This window comes from Trichomycterus rosablanca, chromosome 2 (assembly GCF_030014385.1).
Source record: "Trichomycterus rosablanca isolate fTriRos1 chromosome 2, fTriRos1.hap1, whole genome shotgun sequence".
Lineage (NCBI taxonomy): Eukaryota > Metazoa > Chordata > Actinopteri > Siluriformes > Trichomycteridae > Trichomycterus > Trichomycterus rosablanca.
In genome coordinates this window covers 5,796,858-5,812,792 of record NC_085989.1, presented here as the reverse complement: position 1 = coordinate 5,812,792, position 15,935 = coordinate 5,796,858, and the positions used below count along the sequence as shown (strand labels likewise).

General features: G+C 38.8%; 2 protein-coding genes and 1 long non-coding RNA gene across 4 annotated transcripts in view; all 3 read left to right on the top strand.

Annotated features, from left to right (window-relative positions):
- Nucleotides 1-1,605: 1,605 nt before the first annotated feature.
- Nucleotides 1,606-1,972, top strand: si:ch211-215i13.3 (brain and acute leukemia cytoplasmic protein). Its single transcript, XM_062985388.1, has 2 exons — nucleotides 1,606-1,726; nucleotides 1,962-1,972. The coding sequence occupies exons 1-2, from the start codon at nucleotides 1,606-1,608 to the stop codon at nucleotides 1,970-1,972; spliced, it is 132 nt and encodes a 43-aa protein (XP_062841458.1).
- Nucleotides 1,973-7,055: 5,083 nt separating this feature from the next.
- LOC134304221 (uncharacterized) lies at nucleotides 7,056-11,554 on the top strand. Its single transcript, XR_010007786.1, has 3 exons — nucleotides 7,056-7,322; nucleotides 9,125-9,264; nucleotides 9,764-11,554. It is a non-coding gene; the product is annotated as an uncharacterized LOC134304221 (long non-coding RNA).
- Nucleotides 11,555-12,833: 1,279 nt separating this feature from the next.
- The window catches only part of spire1a (spire-type actin nucleation factor 1a), a 37,833-nt gene continuing 34,731 nt past the window's right edge, over nucleotides 12,834-15,935 (top strand). For both annotated transcript variants that reach the window (XM_063010363.1, XM_063010362.1), the window contains exons 1-2: nucleotides 12,834-13,318; nucleotides 15,430-15,461. In XM_063010363.1, coding sequence (XP_062866433.1) covers nucleotides 12,982-13,318; nucleotides 15,430-15,461 — 369 coding nt within the window. In that variant the 5' untranslated portion in view covers nucleotides 12,834-12,981. The remainder of the gene's footprint in view (nucleotides 13,319-15,429; nucleotides 15,462-15,935) is intronic.

Genomic DNA, 15,935 nt, shown 5'->3' with positions numbered 1-15,935 from the left:
TTTCTTTTTAAAGATGTGTAGTTCTGTTTGAGATGAGCAGCCCCTTTGAGCGCTGACTTTTCACTTTTCTTATTAGTCTAAATCATAATTAGTGATTAGTCTAAGAGCAACTTGTGAAATGTTGCACTTTATGATAATTTGGTTCCAGATAACTTTTTTATTGCTTGCAGCAGCTTGTGTGAAGTCGTTTAGAATGAAACCAGGCACAATTTTTGGAGCATACATAATATTTTTGGAGCATACATATTAAGAACTTGATTTACTCATGCAGGCTACAGTTCATTGTATATTAAAGTTTATATATGTATATTCAGTTTCCAATTGGCTAAGTGGATTATACTGCTATTAAAACATTTTACCAAGGGTGCCGGGGTGGCACGGTGGATCAGTGGGTAGCACTGTCGCCTCACAGCAAGAAGGTCCTGGGTTCGATCCCCTGGTGGGGCGGTCCGGGTCCTTTCTGTGTGGAGTTTGCATGTTCTCCCCGTGTCTGCGTGGGTTTCCTCCGGGTGCTCCGGTTTCCTCTCACAGTCCAAAGACACGCAAGTGAGATAAATTGGAGACACTAAATTGTCCATGACTGTTCGATTTAACCTTGTGAACTGATGAACTTTGTGTAATGAGTAACTACCGTTCCTGTCATGAATGTAACCAAAAATGTAAAACATGACGTTAAAATCCTAATAAACAAACAAACAAACCAAGGGTGCCTATAATTCTGCAGATATGTGTGTGCAATCCTGTTTCACCATTTATGAAGCCTGTTTGTACTGGTGTTATTCTTTATATGAGATTCGTTGTGCTTGACTAGTATAACGAAGAGGAGATAAAGGCTGACATGGAAAATGACGCAGTTTGTACGAATTCACGCTACACATCAGTCATTATTTCATTGTAGTGCGTTTGAACCTTTATGAAACCGAAATATAGTGTGGCAAGTAGTCACAATATGTTTTATGGGTTCTTAGCCTTTTTTGCCACTTTAAAATCATGGACGTGCAGTCCCCTGTGTCTATAACAGTCTCCACTCTTCTGGGAAATAACATAACAATTATGTAAAACAAATTATGTGCTTCCAACTTTTCCCCCCCCAAAGTTTGCAAAAGACCACTGCTTGTCCAGAATGTCACAAGAAAGACATGACATACATGATATGTGATGGTCTGCGTAGAGTGCTCACCTCATAAACGCACAGGCGTGGGAAGAGGCTACGTCATTTGATGAATTTTCTCTTTCAGCATTAAACATGTTGCCCGCCCCTCTTGACGTCATCAGTGGTACACTATATGTATTTATATTTGACTCATCCCGGCTGAAAACAGAGGGACGGTAATGACCAAAAATGTTGGTGCTTTCATATGTAATTATGATCATATTTACTTCACTGGGTGAATAAATGCACCAGATTTGCAGGTTAGGTTAATTTGCAATTGTAGTTTCGTGCCTGGAATGACAGCGATTGCTCCAATCTGGCAACCCGGTACTGTGTAGGCTCCACAGTGCGGTGGTTACAGCTGCGGTAAAGCGGCACTTCTGTCTCCAGTAGCGGATTGATTAAGGAGCTGGAGGCGCTGAACTGGATTTATTTCGCTCTGTCTTGTGTCAATGGGTTGCGGTGGAAGCAGGAGTGATGCCATTGAGCCGAGACGCCACGAGAGCTGGACCAGAGAGACGGAGTCGACGTGGCTCACCAGTACTGATGCAGAATTACCAACCAGCGCAAACGGTAAGAATCGTACCTGTATTTTACTCACAGATCTCTGTGTAACTGGAACATGTTACCCATAGAGGCCGCTGTTACACCGACATTACTCACAGACGTACCTTCACTCAGAACCCCTGAAATATATACTGTAGATCATAATAGTTTTTCCACAGCTTTGACACAGAATGTAAAAAGCACAAACAAACAGAAAGACTTCAGTATTTAAAGATGACTATGTGCTTTTTATTGATTCCAGAGGAGACATAATGCTGCTCACAAGCTGGTCGACTCATTAAACAATCATAATGAGAGTTGGTTTTATAGGCCAACTGTGTGAGATATCACTTACAGTGTATTTCAATTGGCATTTGCTTCTATGCTTCATGTATTTGTTTGTTTTGAGAGGGTTTTCACATTTTATTACTTGTGTGGGTATTTTTTAAATTGTTATTTACCATGTTTTAGTTAAGAAGGCAGTCGCCTCCCTGATGTACAGAGTAAATGTGCATACACTACATTTATGCATAACTATTATGATCTATATACTTCATTTATTTAAGGTAGTGGTGTGATACCAGGTGAATACAGGACCAGTATCACCGATACCAATACAGATACTTTTATTTATTTCCCAATTCTTCCCCAAATTTAACACCATCATCCCCGACTTTAACCCTCTCTCGCTCTCAGGCCCCAACAAACTGCCCCACATACTGGGGGAGCACAGAGAGAGCTGCACACTAGCATACACTAGTGGTGTGCGATATTTCAAAATTTGGTATCGATCCGATACCAATTACATACAGGGCCAGTATCGGCGATACCGATACTTTTTAATAATTAAGGTAGATGCATCATCAAATTGCTAAATCTGATTGAATTATCATGACATTTAAGCGCATTATTGTAATACATACAGTTTTGTAAGTAGCTGCTCTTAGTAGGGTTGTAAATAAATTCAGATGTTTAAAGCGGTCCGATTTCTTGTTTCTGGTGCTTTACTTTCTCACAACGTTACCATCATGGCGTATCACCACCAAGCAGCTAACTCATAGTTTTGTTTGCTGAATGAATACATTTGTAAATTTTTAATAGTGATCGAATACATGTGTCCTTGCTATTCTGTTTACATTTATAAGCACAAAGTGAAAAGGAGCTCTCATTCACCAAAAAACGGAATAAGAGCCTCACTATGCATGCTCCGATGCATGTGCGTAAGGTGTGTCCGTACTTTACGTTACACTAATATTTTCATAAAATTGCCCCATTTCTGTATCTGCAAAGCAAAGTATTCAAAAACTTACAATCTTCCAATGCCTACCAACGTACTTATGTCTGTTAGGATCATAACAGTGAGACGGTACCAAAACACAGCAGAGCAGAAGGTGAGGAGCGAGGTGAGCATGTTAGATGTGAGAGGAGCGGAGTCTGTACACACATGGTCTTTACTTTCTGACGAAATGGGAGAATGTTGCGGAGAAAAAGTAAAACTAAAGTATTGATCCCATCACACTAGTATCAATCTGATACAAGTACCAACGTTGGTATCGATAATATCGATATTCGGATCAATCCGCCCACCACTACTCCATACACACACACCTGCCACCAGGTGAGGAACAGTGGGTGACCATGTCACACACACACTAACACACAACAAATTTTATTACTACCTCATTACTGGTAATGTTACCTTTTGTTTTTATTATTATTTTATTTTTCTTTGCACTGTTTTATATATATGTTTGTTCTTTCTTATTGTTTATTTCTTTTTTTTTTGTAACTGAGCTTTGGCAATACGAATGTCCTTATTTGTCATGCCAATAAAGCTTCCTTTGAGTTTGAGTTATTTATTTTCATGTAGAGTTGGGAGAGCAGTATGTCATGATTTATTAGTAGGGCATTTATTACCATAATGAACCAAGTCTGAGGTTTTTATTCAATTCAATTAAATTTATTTATAAAGCCGAAGCTAACCAAAGTGCTGTACAGCAGAATACAACAATAAAAGAAATACATATATATAAATATACATTGGTTAGAATATAAAAAAATAAAACAGCGAGAGTAAAAGAAAAACCTGGTTAACCATCTTCATATGCCAGAGAGAAAAGGTAGGTTTTAAAACAAGTTTTGAAAGCATCAATTGAAGTCCATGAGGTAATGAATTCAGTCTGGGAGCAGCGAATGAGAAAGCACGGTCACCCTTCAAAACAATTTTATAATAACAAAACATCATTCATCCCTTTATTCACTTTAGTCATGATTCGTCATAAACTATAACTATTATCATTATAAAAGATATTCAATAAAGACTTGTGCACTGTGTGCTGTACATTTACTATGAGAAACACATTACAGCTGAGTTAACACAGTACTTGTTAGCTTAGTCGCTAGTGTTAGCTGCTAAGCTAATTGCAGTGATTTCTGTCTCTATGAGCACTCTGTATTTATAACCCATTATCTTATCAATATTGTAACACATACATTTTCTAAGTAGCTGCTCTCAGTAGGGTTGAGGTCAATTGAGATGTTTAAAGCGGTCAGAATTCTTGTTTCTGGATGTTTTACTTTCTCACAACGTTACTATCATAGTGTATCACCACCAAGCGGCTGTTTGCTGGGTGAATAAATATGTACAATTTAAATAGTGACCGAATACATGTGTCCTTGTTCATTTAAAATAAAAAATCGATGCTATTCTGTTAACATTTATCAGCACAAAGTAAAAAAAGAGCATTTATTTATCAAAACACAAACACGCAGCATGAGAGCCTCACTGCGCATGCTCCGAAACTGACCTACGTTTTTAGCGTAGCCTGGTTTGCGTAGGGTGCGCAAAGTGCGTTCTTTACGCAAGTACAATTTACACTATCATTCCCATAAAAATTGCCCCTATTTCTGTATTAAAATCGCGTAACTGACCGTGAAATTTGCTCTGAAATTCAAAATGTAAGGCTTGTGTTAAGCTTAGCGTATGAAATATGAAGTGCAATATGATGGGTGGTAGCAATAATACTGCATCATAATTACGTATAACAGATTTTTCTCTGGTGTAGTGTGCTACAGAAAAGTTTCGCTTACTAAGCTAACACAGTTAGCCCCAGGACATTCAAACTAATAGACTGAGGCAGCATAACCCGCTAGCATGCAAGCTAACATCTCGCTCCGTGTACCAAAAACGGTTGAATTGTCACCGACAAGCCCGAATTTCCAAATAAATCACACTCGTGCACATTTATACAAATTAAAATCAATGACAGTTTATTTACAATGCTTCACAGTCCGTCATATTTGAAATCTTTGGCGAGAAAAGCAGTGAGTAGCCTAAGAATGCTAGTAATGACTTCACCGCTAAGGACGCGACGAAGGCTCCCTCGTTATTCAGTGTATCACTTAGAATGAAGGCACCTTAGTAGGGAGCATGTCTCGGGGAGGTATGACGTAAAAAGGCTGTCTATCTAGGGCGCTCACTTGGTTTTTCGGACAGACCCAACGTTTGATGTAAAGTGTTTACGTATCGAGGGCATCTCGAATCACTAAACCGACTCAACTACTGAATCACTAAACCGACTCAACTACTGAATCACTGAATCGACTCAGGATGCACAATATTCATTGTAATGCGTATTATATGCTTATTGCTTATTTATATTATTGCAGCTCCATATATGAAAATAATAATTTGTACTCATTATGTATGACAGTTTTAATAATGGACGGAAATTTGATCAAATGAACAGGTTTCAGTTTGAATGTTTGTGGTGTTTCTGCGCCATCATGTGGATCTTTGCTGAGGTAACTTATCCAAATAAAATACAATTCCACACGTTTCCATGTTGTGTTTCCAGCACTGATGCATATTGACAGTGTTGCCACACCTTGGGATTTTCCCCAAAATCTTGGGATTTGGGGGATCGATTTGGGATTTGGGGATTTTGCCTAGTAATCTTTTTTTTGGTCTACCACGATAAATAAGGAATGACAAAGCGTACAACTACTAAATAACAACCTTTGGTTGTCGCTGGCTATTTCAACACCTACTGTACATTTACTTCTTTACCTTCTTTACTTACCTACATTTTAGGGCGGCACGGTGGCTAGGTGGGTAGCACTGTCAGCTCACAGCAAGAAGGTCTTGGGTTCGCTCCCCAGGCGGGGCGGTCCGGGTCCTTTCTGTGTGGAGTTTGCATGTTCTCCCCGTGTCTGCGTGGGTTTATTCCAGGTACTCCGGTTTCCTCCCTCAGTCCAAAGACATGCAAGTGAGGTGAATTGGGTATACAAAATTGTCAATGACTGTGTTATAATGACTGTGGTACATATCATTTAAGGAATCTTGTTCCAACAGCATCACATATAAAATAAAAGTGCCAATAAAGTGAAATAAAATTCTCCTTAGAAATGTGTTATTTTATATAAATCTAAAGTGATTTAAGACAGTTCAGTCATTTTTGGTAATTGTTGTGACAGATTGCCAGAATAAATCTGCGTCAATCATTGTAGTGTAAACAGCTTAAAATCTGATTTTCTCATGGCATCGTTTGATGATTGCAATACTGATAGCAAATCATATTAGACAGGAAACTTGGGGCTTGAAAGACATTCATTTTTTAATGTTGAAATTTGTTAATATTAATACTCATAATGATAATCATTTTCTTTGTCAGTTAACTCAAGAACTCAAGAATAATTGTGAAAATACGTTATATAAATCTTCACAGTTTTGTCGTTTTCAGTTACCTGGGATGTTTAGTAGAATTTTGGGATTTTTGTGGTAAGATCTTGGGAATTATTAAGATGGAGAGTGGCAACACTGCATATCGAGTGTTTCACTACGTAGAGGAGAAAGCAGCACTTCACTGTCGAACTGAACAGTAAAGGTGAGCACAAGTAACCGGGTGGTTTTATACGAGCTGAACGTGTTTTTACTTCTTAAAATACGATGTATAAATCACACATTGAACGCAATATGGCTGTTTTCTTCTTTTGATAGGAGCAGTAGAGAGTGCAGAGCTACAATACTCTTACATTAATGATAAACATGTGCATTTATTATCGACCGAAGTTCCTTTTTTGTGGCTTTTTGTAAAATGAACTATATACACAAAATTATTAAATAACAAATTTATTTTCTTTTAGTTTTTTTTTAATGCAATTATATACAATAATATAATAACAAAACGAAATTTCCTTCTTTCACTGCTCTTCTGGCTTACAAAAAATAAAGTACGTAAATTACTGGAGAACAAATGTTTTAAAACTTAAATGATTTTTTATTTTATTTATTTACTGCTGTAAAATACCCCCACACAGCTCCTCTCTCTCAGCCTCCATTCTCTCTCTCTCTCTCTCTCTCTCTCTCTCTCTCTCCTACACGTGTTTGGTCTCTTCGCTCAGTCACGTGACGGTACCACAACAAAACACAGCAGATCAGGAGCAGTAATGTGAGCATGTAAGATGTGAGAGGAGCGAGTCTGTACACACGTTTTCTACTTTCTTACGAAACAGGAGAAACGTACTAAATGTAGCTGAAGTATCGATACTATCGATATTTGGATCGATCCACCCACCCCTACTAATAAGGTTAGAACAGCCGTGTGTTTCAATAGCTACCCAGGTAACTACTTCACAGCTGAGACACTGACCCAAAACCCAAATAACTCAGACACCATCATTATTATTATTATGAAATACATACAATAAAGACTTGTACACTGTGTGCGGTATATTAACTATACGAAAGACATTACAGCTGTGAGTTAATATCCAAGGTAAACAACACCAGTACTTGTTAGCTTAGTCGCTAGTGTTAGCTGCTAAGCTAATTGCAGTGATTTCTGTCTCTATAAGCACTCTGTATTTATAACTCTTCACCATATTAATATTGTAATTTATACAGTTTGTAAGCAGCTGCTCTCAGTAGGGTTGTAGATCAATTCAGATGTTTAAAGCGGTCAGATTTCTTGTTTCTGGTTGTAATTTCTCACGTTACCATCATGGCCTAGTACTACCAAGCGGCTAACGTAGTTGTGTTTGCTGGGTGAATAAATTTGTACATTTTTAATAGTGACCGAATACACGTGCCCTTGTTAATTTAAAATAATAAAATAGATGCTATTCTGTTTACATTTATAAGCACAAAGTCAAAAGAAAAGAGCATTTATTTATCAAAATACAAACACGGAGTCAGAGCCTTACTACGCATGCTCCGATTCACGAAGCAACTTACGTTTGTAGCGTAGTTTCGTGAATTTGCGTAAGATGCGCAAAGTGCGTATGGTGAGTTTGTACTTCATGTACATCATTTACACTATAATTTCCATAAAATTGCCTCTATTTCTGTCTGTGCAAAGCAAATTATTCAAAAACTTACAATCTTCTATCAGAAATGAAAGAAAGACGAGAAAATATTATTTAGATCCAAGAGAACGTTTCAGCATTGAGATTGATATTTGCTTCTGCTAGCTTTAAAAGTGGCATCGTGGACACAAAACGAAACCATGGACCAACATTAAATGTAGTTTGCATTATTTCTTTTTCCGACGATAATTAGGCCTACATCTCATAATGCAGAGGTGCCTTTAAACATGCAAATAAACTTTCATCTCGACTGAAGTACTATTGTTTTTAAGTGTGTGCGCAAATCAGGACAGTAATCAAGTACAGTTAAGTAAAATTTCAATATATGTACTTTATTTGTACTTCTAAATAGACACAGACAAAAACTAAATACTCTTTGTGCAAAATAAGCAGCTTCAACAACACAAACATTTACTGCTACAAGAGCCACGTGGTCGCTGTTCCACCCGCTCCCAACCAACTTAGCTTCTCAGTGCTGTTAACAGATTATCATTTATCCAAATATCGGTCCTTGGCATAAGAGTTTGTCTTGGTATGGTTTCCTCTCGTTTGCTTCTGCTACAAAACAATAAAAAAGTAATGTAAGTGTCTCTGCTGCTACTGTTACTGCATCGCTTACAAAAACAAAATCAACAGCGGCGCATCGGTGACGTCACTAAACACGTGACCAAGAGCAATAAGTAGTGGTGTGCGATACTGCAAAATTTGGTATCGATTTGAGACCAAGTAAATACAGGGCCAGTGTATCCAAAGTTTATTTACTTTCTTGTAGGGGAGAGCAGTGTGTCATGATTTATGAGGTAGATGTATCATCAATATGCTATGACCACTAAATGATTTTGTGATTTTACTTTCTACTGTTAATTACTTAATCATGTGCAGCAAACCCAGGACAGCAAAGCTTTTAGGCAAATAAAAAAGTACTTTTATTACTATAATGAACTAAGTCTGAGGTTTTTGTTTAAAACCAATTGTATAACCACAAAACATGAATTATGACATGAATTATGCTGGCATGTCATGTCAAACAATGTTGCTTTCTTGCTTACCTTTCTCCAGGTAAAAGTGTGGAGGCAAGATCATCTTTCTCTAACAAAGATAGAAGAATGGTTAATGCAAGCATTCAGTGTGGAAAGCAGTCCTTGACCTCCACCGCCTGTTCAAATCAACAAAGAAAGTCTGCTCGAAGCTGTCATGAGGTTACTTTTTTATCAATTTTCATTTTGTATAGAGTTCAGTCACAGTAATATAGAAAAACCATGTAAGAGACCACTTGCATAGAGTCTCATATCCTACACAAGCTTAGCATACACACAGTTGTATGCAAATATTTGGGCAGCCCTGGTCAAATTACATATTTTATTGATGTCAATGTACAATTACTTTATATTTTATAAACTTTAATTGTGTTGTTAGGACTTCTTATTTGGTATAAATTTGACATTAAGAAATTGTCAGCTGATAACCTTCTGGTAACACTCAGCCCAGTTATCAATTAAAATTGTATGAATAACTATGGTTTTCACACTGAGCCAGTTGGTGTTACTGTTTTCCTTCAGTAAAAATGAAGAAATTAAATAAATACTTTTTCCTGACCCTGTATATAACATATTCGATAAAAAAAGTAAATAAGTTGCAAAATGTTATTATTGCTAAGTATTCTGTTAATTCTGTTAGTGACATCTTTGCCTTTTGCAGCAAACTAGTGAAACTGGAGAGTATTCAAGAAAATGACTGTTTCCTCAATGATGTTTCATCAAGCCAAGCAGTCATGTGGCCTCACACCCAGCAAGACCAAGTGATCACGATCAGTGTTTATCCATGCATGACGAGGAGAAAAGCAAGGAATTTCTTCAAGCGACTATTACTTATGAACTGAATTATTAAGCTGTCAAGAAGAAGGACAATGGCTTACATCCCAACCATACACTGATGGGGTGCTTTTGTGCGTCAATTCAGAAAGAACAGTGTGATCACCAAAAACCTTTTTCTCATTACATTTAAAGAAACAGAATAGAAGTGACCATTATTTGCAATGGCATGGCATGCTTTCACACTCCAGATGGGTCAATGAATGATTTTTTTGTCCTGCCTCAGAATTTTACAATCAATGCAGCAAATAGCAATGATCATCTACAAAATAAAGGTACAGAACAGTAAAAATCATACCAATATTTGCCTACACACAATATGGCCAAAATATGTGGACATCCCATCCCATAGCTGTGGCCATAAGACCTGAATTGAATTATTTAAGGTGTCCACATACTTTTGGCTATATAGCTGCGGCTGTATCTGTGGAAAACAATGCAGTTAAGACAAACAATTTGATTTTCATCAGCATGTAAAAGCATGAGTACATTTAGCTTTTCATTTTAAATACAGATGTTTCTGGGAAATACCCACCTAACTGCTGTTTCTATGACCACCATAAATGTAAAGTTCTGACCATGCTGAGTGGCTAATGTAAAATGTTTACATAATCAGAATTAGCTCAGAATTAAGAAAACCCGTTCCTAACGGGTTGTGTTACATGGGCTGGGTATTTACACACAGAGTCTACGTTATTATATACTCAAATTGTGTTGAAAAATGTTCTGTCTGTAAACATGCAGAAGATCTTATCATGTTTTATCTGTATAAACCCATTGAAGTTAAGCTTCGATGAATGAATAATATGTAAAAGTTTTATCACCTGTTATTGTTAAATCTTGTCAGAGCAGTTTTTGTTTGTTAATTTATTTTTGGGGACCCAATTTGGATATTGTTAATTTCCTTGTGCATTCTGGTGACCTTTGCCTGCCACAGAGGCCGGTGGTTAATATTTATGATGAAATGACAAGTGTTCCACTGAAAAACAGAGGACAGGGAGCCAGTTCATCCCAGTTCTAATGTCTGTGTAGATGACTGGATGGCCAATGGCACAGCTGAGACAGCTGCATCACATGAGCACTAGAACCACCGGTGTAACAGCTAACCATTGACTAAGTGACATACACAGGCCTGTCAATATATAAAAAAAGCAAATGTTCATGTATTTTAAAAATAAAGAAGGAGACTGGACTTTTTTTTTGTGGACTCTTGTGATCTATGTTACCATCTCCACCAGGTGGAGCTGACAATATAATCTCAACTTTTTTAAAGCTTAGTTGCACCACAAACTTGCTCAATACATTCCATGATTTTATTTTGTCTTCAGTGGCGTTGACCTCAGCCCCACTTTCCACCTTCAGGATGAATTGGAGCACTGATTGCGAGCCAGGCCTTTTTGACCAAAAACAATGCCTGACATTGCAACTACTCTATTAATTAAATTGGCATGGATTCTCACACACACCCCAAAATCTTGTCTGAAAGCACCTTTTATGTGCACCGTGTTTATTGTGTTGTTTTGCACTTCTGTGTTGCACCCTGGTCCTGGAGGAATGTTGTTTCGTTTCAGTATATTCTTGTATATGACAATAAAGCCTCTTGAACTTGAACCTTAAAGCACTGTCTACTTGTATAACAAGGTTTTAAGGAAGCCACAGACCACCAAACATTAAAAACTCTTTACAATTAAACAGATGTTTACCCAATCTAGAGCCTGTCAGCAAAGTGATAATTGTTTAATTAGTCACATTAGGTAATTAAATCTACATGTAGCCTTCCTTTTTTCATTTAGTTATTTTGTTAAGTATTTTCTATGTATTTAATGTGGAAATTTTCCTCTCAAATAGTCTTTGAAATTTAAATTTACGGCATTTACAGTATGCAGTCTAAGCAATTGAGAGTTAAGGGCCTTGCCCAACAGTGGCACCCTGGCAGTGGTGAGGCTTGAACCAGTAAGCTTTCAGTTACTAGTCCAGTACATTAACCACTAGGCTACAACGTCCCAAGTGAAATGTGAATAAATTCCAGTGAACAACTTGAAGCTTTGTTGATGAACATCAGTGCCCAGTACTAGAAATGCTCTTTTGACTGAAAGGCCACACATTCCTTACTTGGAACAAGTCTTGTGAGGAGTCTTTTCAGAAGAGTACATAGAGGTCACACTATTTTAATACCATTTATTTTTGAAATGGGATGTTTAATAAGCTCATGGTCACGTGTCCAGTTGCTTTGGGCTGTGTGGGGTGTGCACTGTGGCTCGGTTGGTAGCGCTGTCACCTCACAGCAACAGGTGGGGCGGTCCGGGTCCTTTCTGTGTGAAGTTGCAATGTTCTCCCCGTGTCTGTGTGGGTTTCCTCCCACAGTCCAAAGACCTGCAAGTGAGGTGTTTGTTTGTTTGTTTATTAGGATTTTAACATCATGTTTTACACTTTGGTTTCGACAATTTACTGTCTCCAATTCACCTCACTTGCATGTCTTTGGACTGTGGGAGGAAACCGGAGCACCTGGAGGAAACCCACGTGGACACGGGGGAGAACACGCAAACTCCACACAGAAAGGACCCGGACCGCCCCATCTGGGGATCGAACCCAGGACCTTCTTGCTGTGAGGCGACAGTGCTACCCGCTTAGCCACCGTGCCGCCCCGCAAGTGAGGTGAATTGTAAAGAGTAACTACCTGTCCTTTCATGAATGTAACCAAAGTGTAAAACATGACGTTAAAATCCTAATAAATAAATAAACAAACACGATTTTTAGAAACATTGAAGTTACCGCATTTGACCGATAGGGGTCTCCTGCCTCATTTGTCCATAATAACCCTGAATTGACTTCTTGTAGGACCGCGCGGTGTTAAAAACTCGCTCCTCTGACAGAAGCTGGTGTGGATCAACACGAACCACAGAGCAGTGGGAGCTGCTGCTGCTGAATGGATGGTGTGGATGTGAAGCCTGTGAGATGCTTCAGCGCTATCAATGACAGACCAAACGTGAAGCCTCGCTGTATATTTTTCTTTCTTTAAACAGTGTTTGGTCAGAAGGCGAGAAGATGGCTAAATCTCCGGGGAAGGACGGAGGAGCGGTGAAGTTAATCTCAGCCCCCGCTGTGGAACCTCCAGAGCCCGGGGTGGACAGCACTGACGGAGAGGACCTGTGCCTGGAGGAAATATTAACACTCTACAGTCAACCCATTAACGAAGAACAAGCCTGGGCTGTTTGTTACCAGTGCTGCCAGTTTCTGGTCCAGTTTAAGCACCGGAGACGGAATAAGAAAAAGCAGAACATCGAGATTTCAGGCGTTAATGTGGCGAGGAGGATTGAAGGTCCTGGAGATGTGAGGATTAATAAAGACGGGACTGTTACAATACACCCCAGAAACAACACGGGTAAATAAAGAACAGCTCATTTATTCCACAGCTTCATTCTCACAAGGGTTCGATTAATATAATGTTCAAATGAATAAAACAGTTCGGTTTGTTTACCATCATTAAACTGTTTTATTAATACAGTCAAGTGTCAGCAGGAATAACAACATTAGAATAAACATTACTAATGTTTCTACCATTAATAATGAATTCAAACGTTCAAAATCAAAGTCCAATTTCACGTCAAACCCGTTTGCCACGTTCAACCGGACGGGCTGAATCCAAATTGTACACCTAGTGCACTAGATAGGCAGCTGCAGCTTTTATTTAATTGCACTCAAAGTGCGCCTATGTAGGGTTTGTGTAGGGAATTTGGGATTCCGCCGAGCTGTCAGCTGCAGCCTGACAAGCAGAATTTTTTTTTTTATTATATTGCTTTTATTTTCATCTGGCTTTTTAATTATGATTAAAGCTTATATGTTTTCACTTTGGGGCAAGTAGAATAGCATATTTTAATCATATGAAATGGAAAATGTTGCTGTGTTTTCCATCAACATGCACCTTGTCAGTGTAAACAATAAGAACATGTGATGAGGGGAGTGTTGGATGAGGTGGTGAAGATTAATTCATTATGTACACTTAATATTTGGTTGTACTGCTTTTATTTTCATCTGGCTTCTTAAATTATAATCAAAGCTTGTATCTTTTAATCTGGGGCAAGTAGGGACAGTGGTAGCCTAGTGTGTAGGGCTTAGGGCTATCAACTGAAAGGTTGAGAGTTTGAATCCCAGCTCTGCCATGCCACTGTCGGGCCCTTGAGCAAGGCCCTTAACCCTCTCTGCTCCAGGGACGCTGTACAATGGCTGACCCTGTGCTCTGACCCCAGCTTCGTTGTACTATATATGTATATGTATATGTGACAAATAAAGGCGTTCTATTATTTCAGCTTATATGCAAATAAGATGAAAAGATCTGACGAGCGTAAGGAGACAGACTTGTTAAAACAATGTTGTTAAAGCCAGATTAACATGAGCCTGAGAAAACAAAAACATGTCATTGCAAAACGCAGAGCCGGGCTGACTTGTTTAGACAGCCACCCAGTCCACCACAGTCTCAACTCACAAGCGTAAACATGGAAGACTCCCGTGATAAATGGCTAGCATATTTTGTGACTATAATTATGGCACTTTTAATTTCTAAGATGTACTTCATGAGGGTGAGCACAGGCCATAATCATTCCACAAGTTCACTGAAGTGGTTGCATGAAGTTTAGTTTGAATTTTCTTGACATAACCCACCCTTGTCTGACTGGCATTCTGAGACTGACCGTTGGAGTGACACTGGGTTCATTCATCGGATGCAGAAAGGGTCTCGGGTAACCAGCCAGCCGTTACTGGGTCAAAATATTGTGTCACAAGTGCCATTTAAGAGGGGACTGAAATGTAGGGTTAGTTTTTGCTTTTAGACCTGTGTAACCCCCCCCCCCCCCCCCCCCACACACACACACACATTTTTTTAAAGACAGTGTAGAAATACAATATCTGCATTTTATAGAGCGCTGCTAAGATGCACTGCTAAGCCAAACATGTCTGGACACCTTACCATGAACTTGTAGGTCATTCAATTGCATTTCAGTACCATTGACTATTAATATGGAGTTGACCCCCCCCCCCCCTCCTTTTGCTCCTACAACAGCCTCGACTCTTATTGTAAGGTCAGGCACTAATGTTGGAGACCTGGCTCACAGTAAAGTTCCCAAAAGTAGTTATAAGGTTAAGATCAGGGCTTTTTGCAGGCCACCAGAGTTCCTGGACACCAAACTTGTCATGTTTTTACAATTTCATTGATTTTACACACTTGTTAGCAATAGGTGTGGCTAAAACCCCTGTACTCTATAATTGATAGTTTAAAGTCTTAATACTAAAAACTAAATGAGTACTTAGTAATAATTGTTATAATACATTTACTACTGTTTTGTCCCCAGCTAGGAGTATTTCTATTTCTTTTTAATTTTCTTTCATGTTCATGTCTTACCACTGCTTATCCTGGTCAGGGTCACGGTGGGTCTGGCATCCCTGGAATCACATATGTTCATAAATACTTCACCATGCTTTTTCTTGTTCTTTTTTCAGATAAACACACACAACCAAATTCATCAACAGAGGTGAGTCCTTCATTTTTTTAATCTTATTTTGAACATGTTGACCATTTATCAGGTACAGGGCAGTGCATGTAAAATCATGTTGCTGATTCACACCTCAGTGCTTCTCTTGAATGGTTTTATGACACTTCTAAGGTGCGTCTTCGTGGAGCAGGATATGAAGTAATGTTTGTCTCGTTGACTGAGGCTGTCACTGCTTCGGTGCCAACCTAATTGTTTAACTTCACCTGTCGTTGGCAGTCATTAGCAACCGGTAGTTCCAGGTTGGCGTGACAACTAGAACGCAATGCAGATCTACAGCTTGGCTTGAGATGTGTGTATTGGATCTCTGGGTTCGTTCTTTGTCAGTGCGCATGGAGAAATGTTCTGAGCTTCTCTGTAAACAGCTCACAAACCGGCAGTGTTTTCCTGCCTTTCAACAAAACACAGACCTCCCAACTGCACTCAGCATGATGCAGCACATTCCCGCTGCCTGCT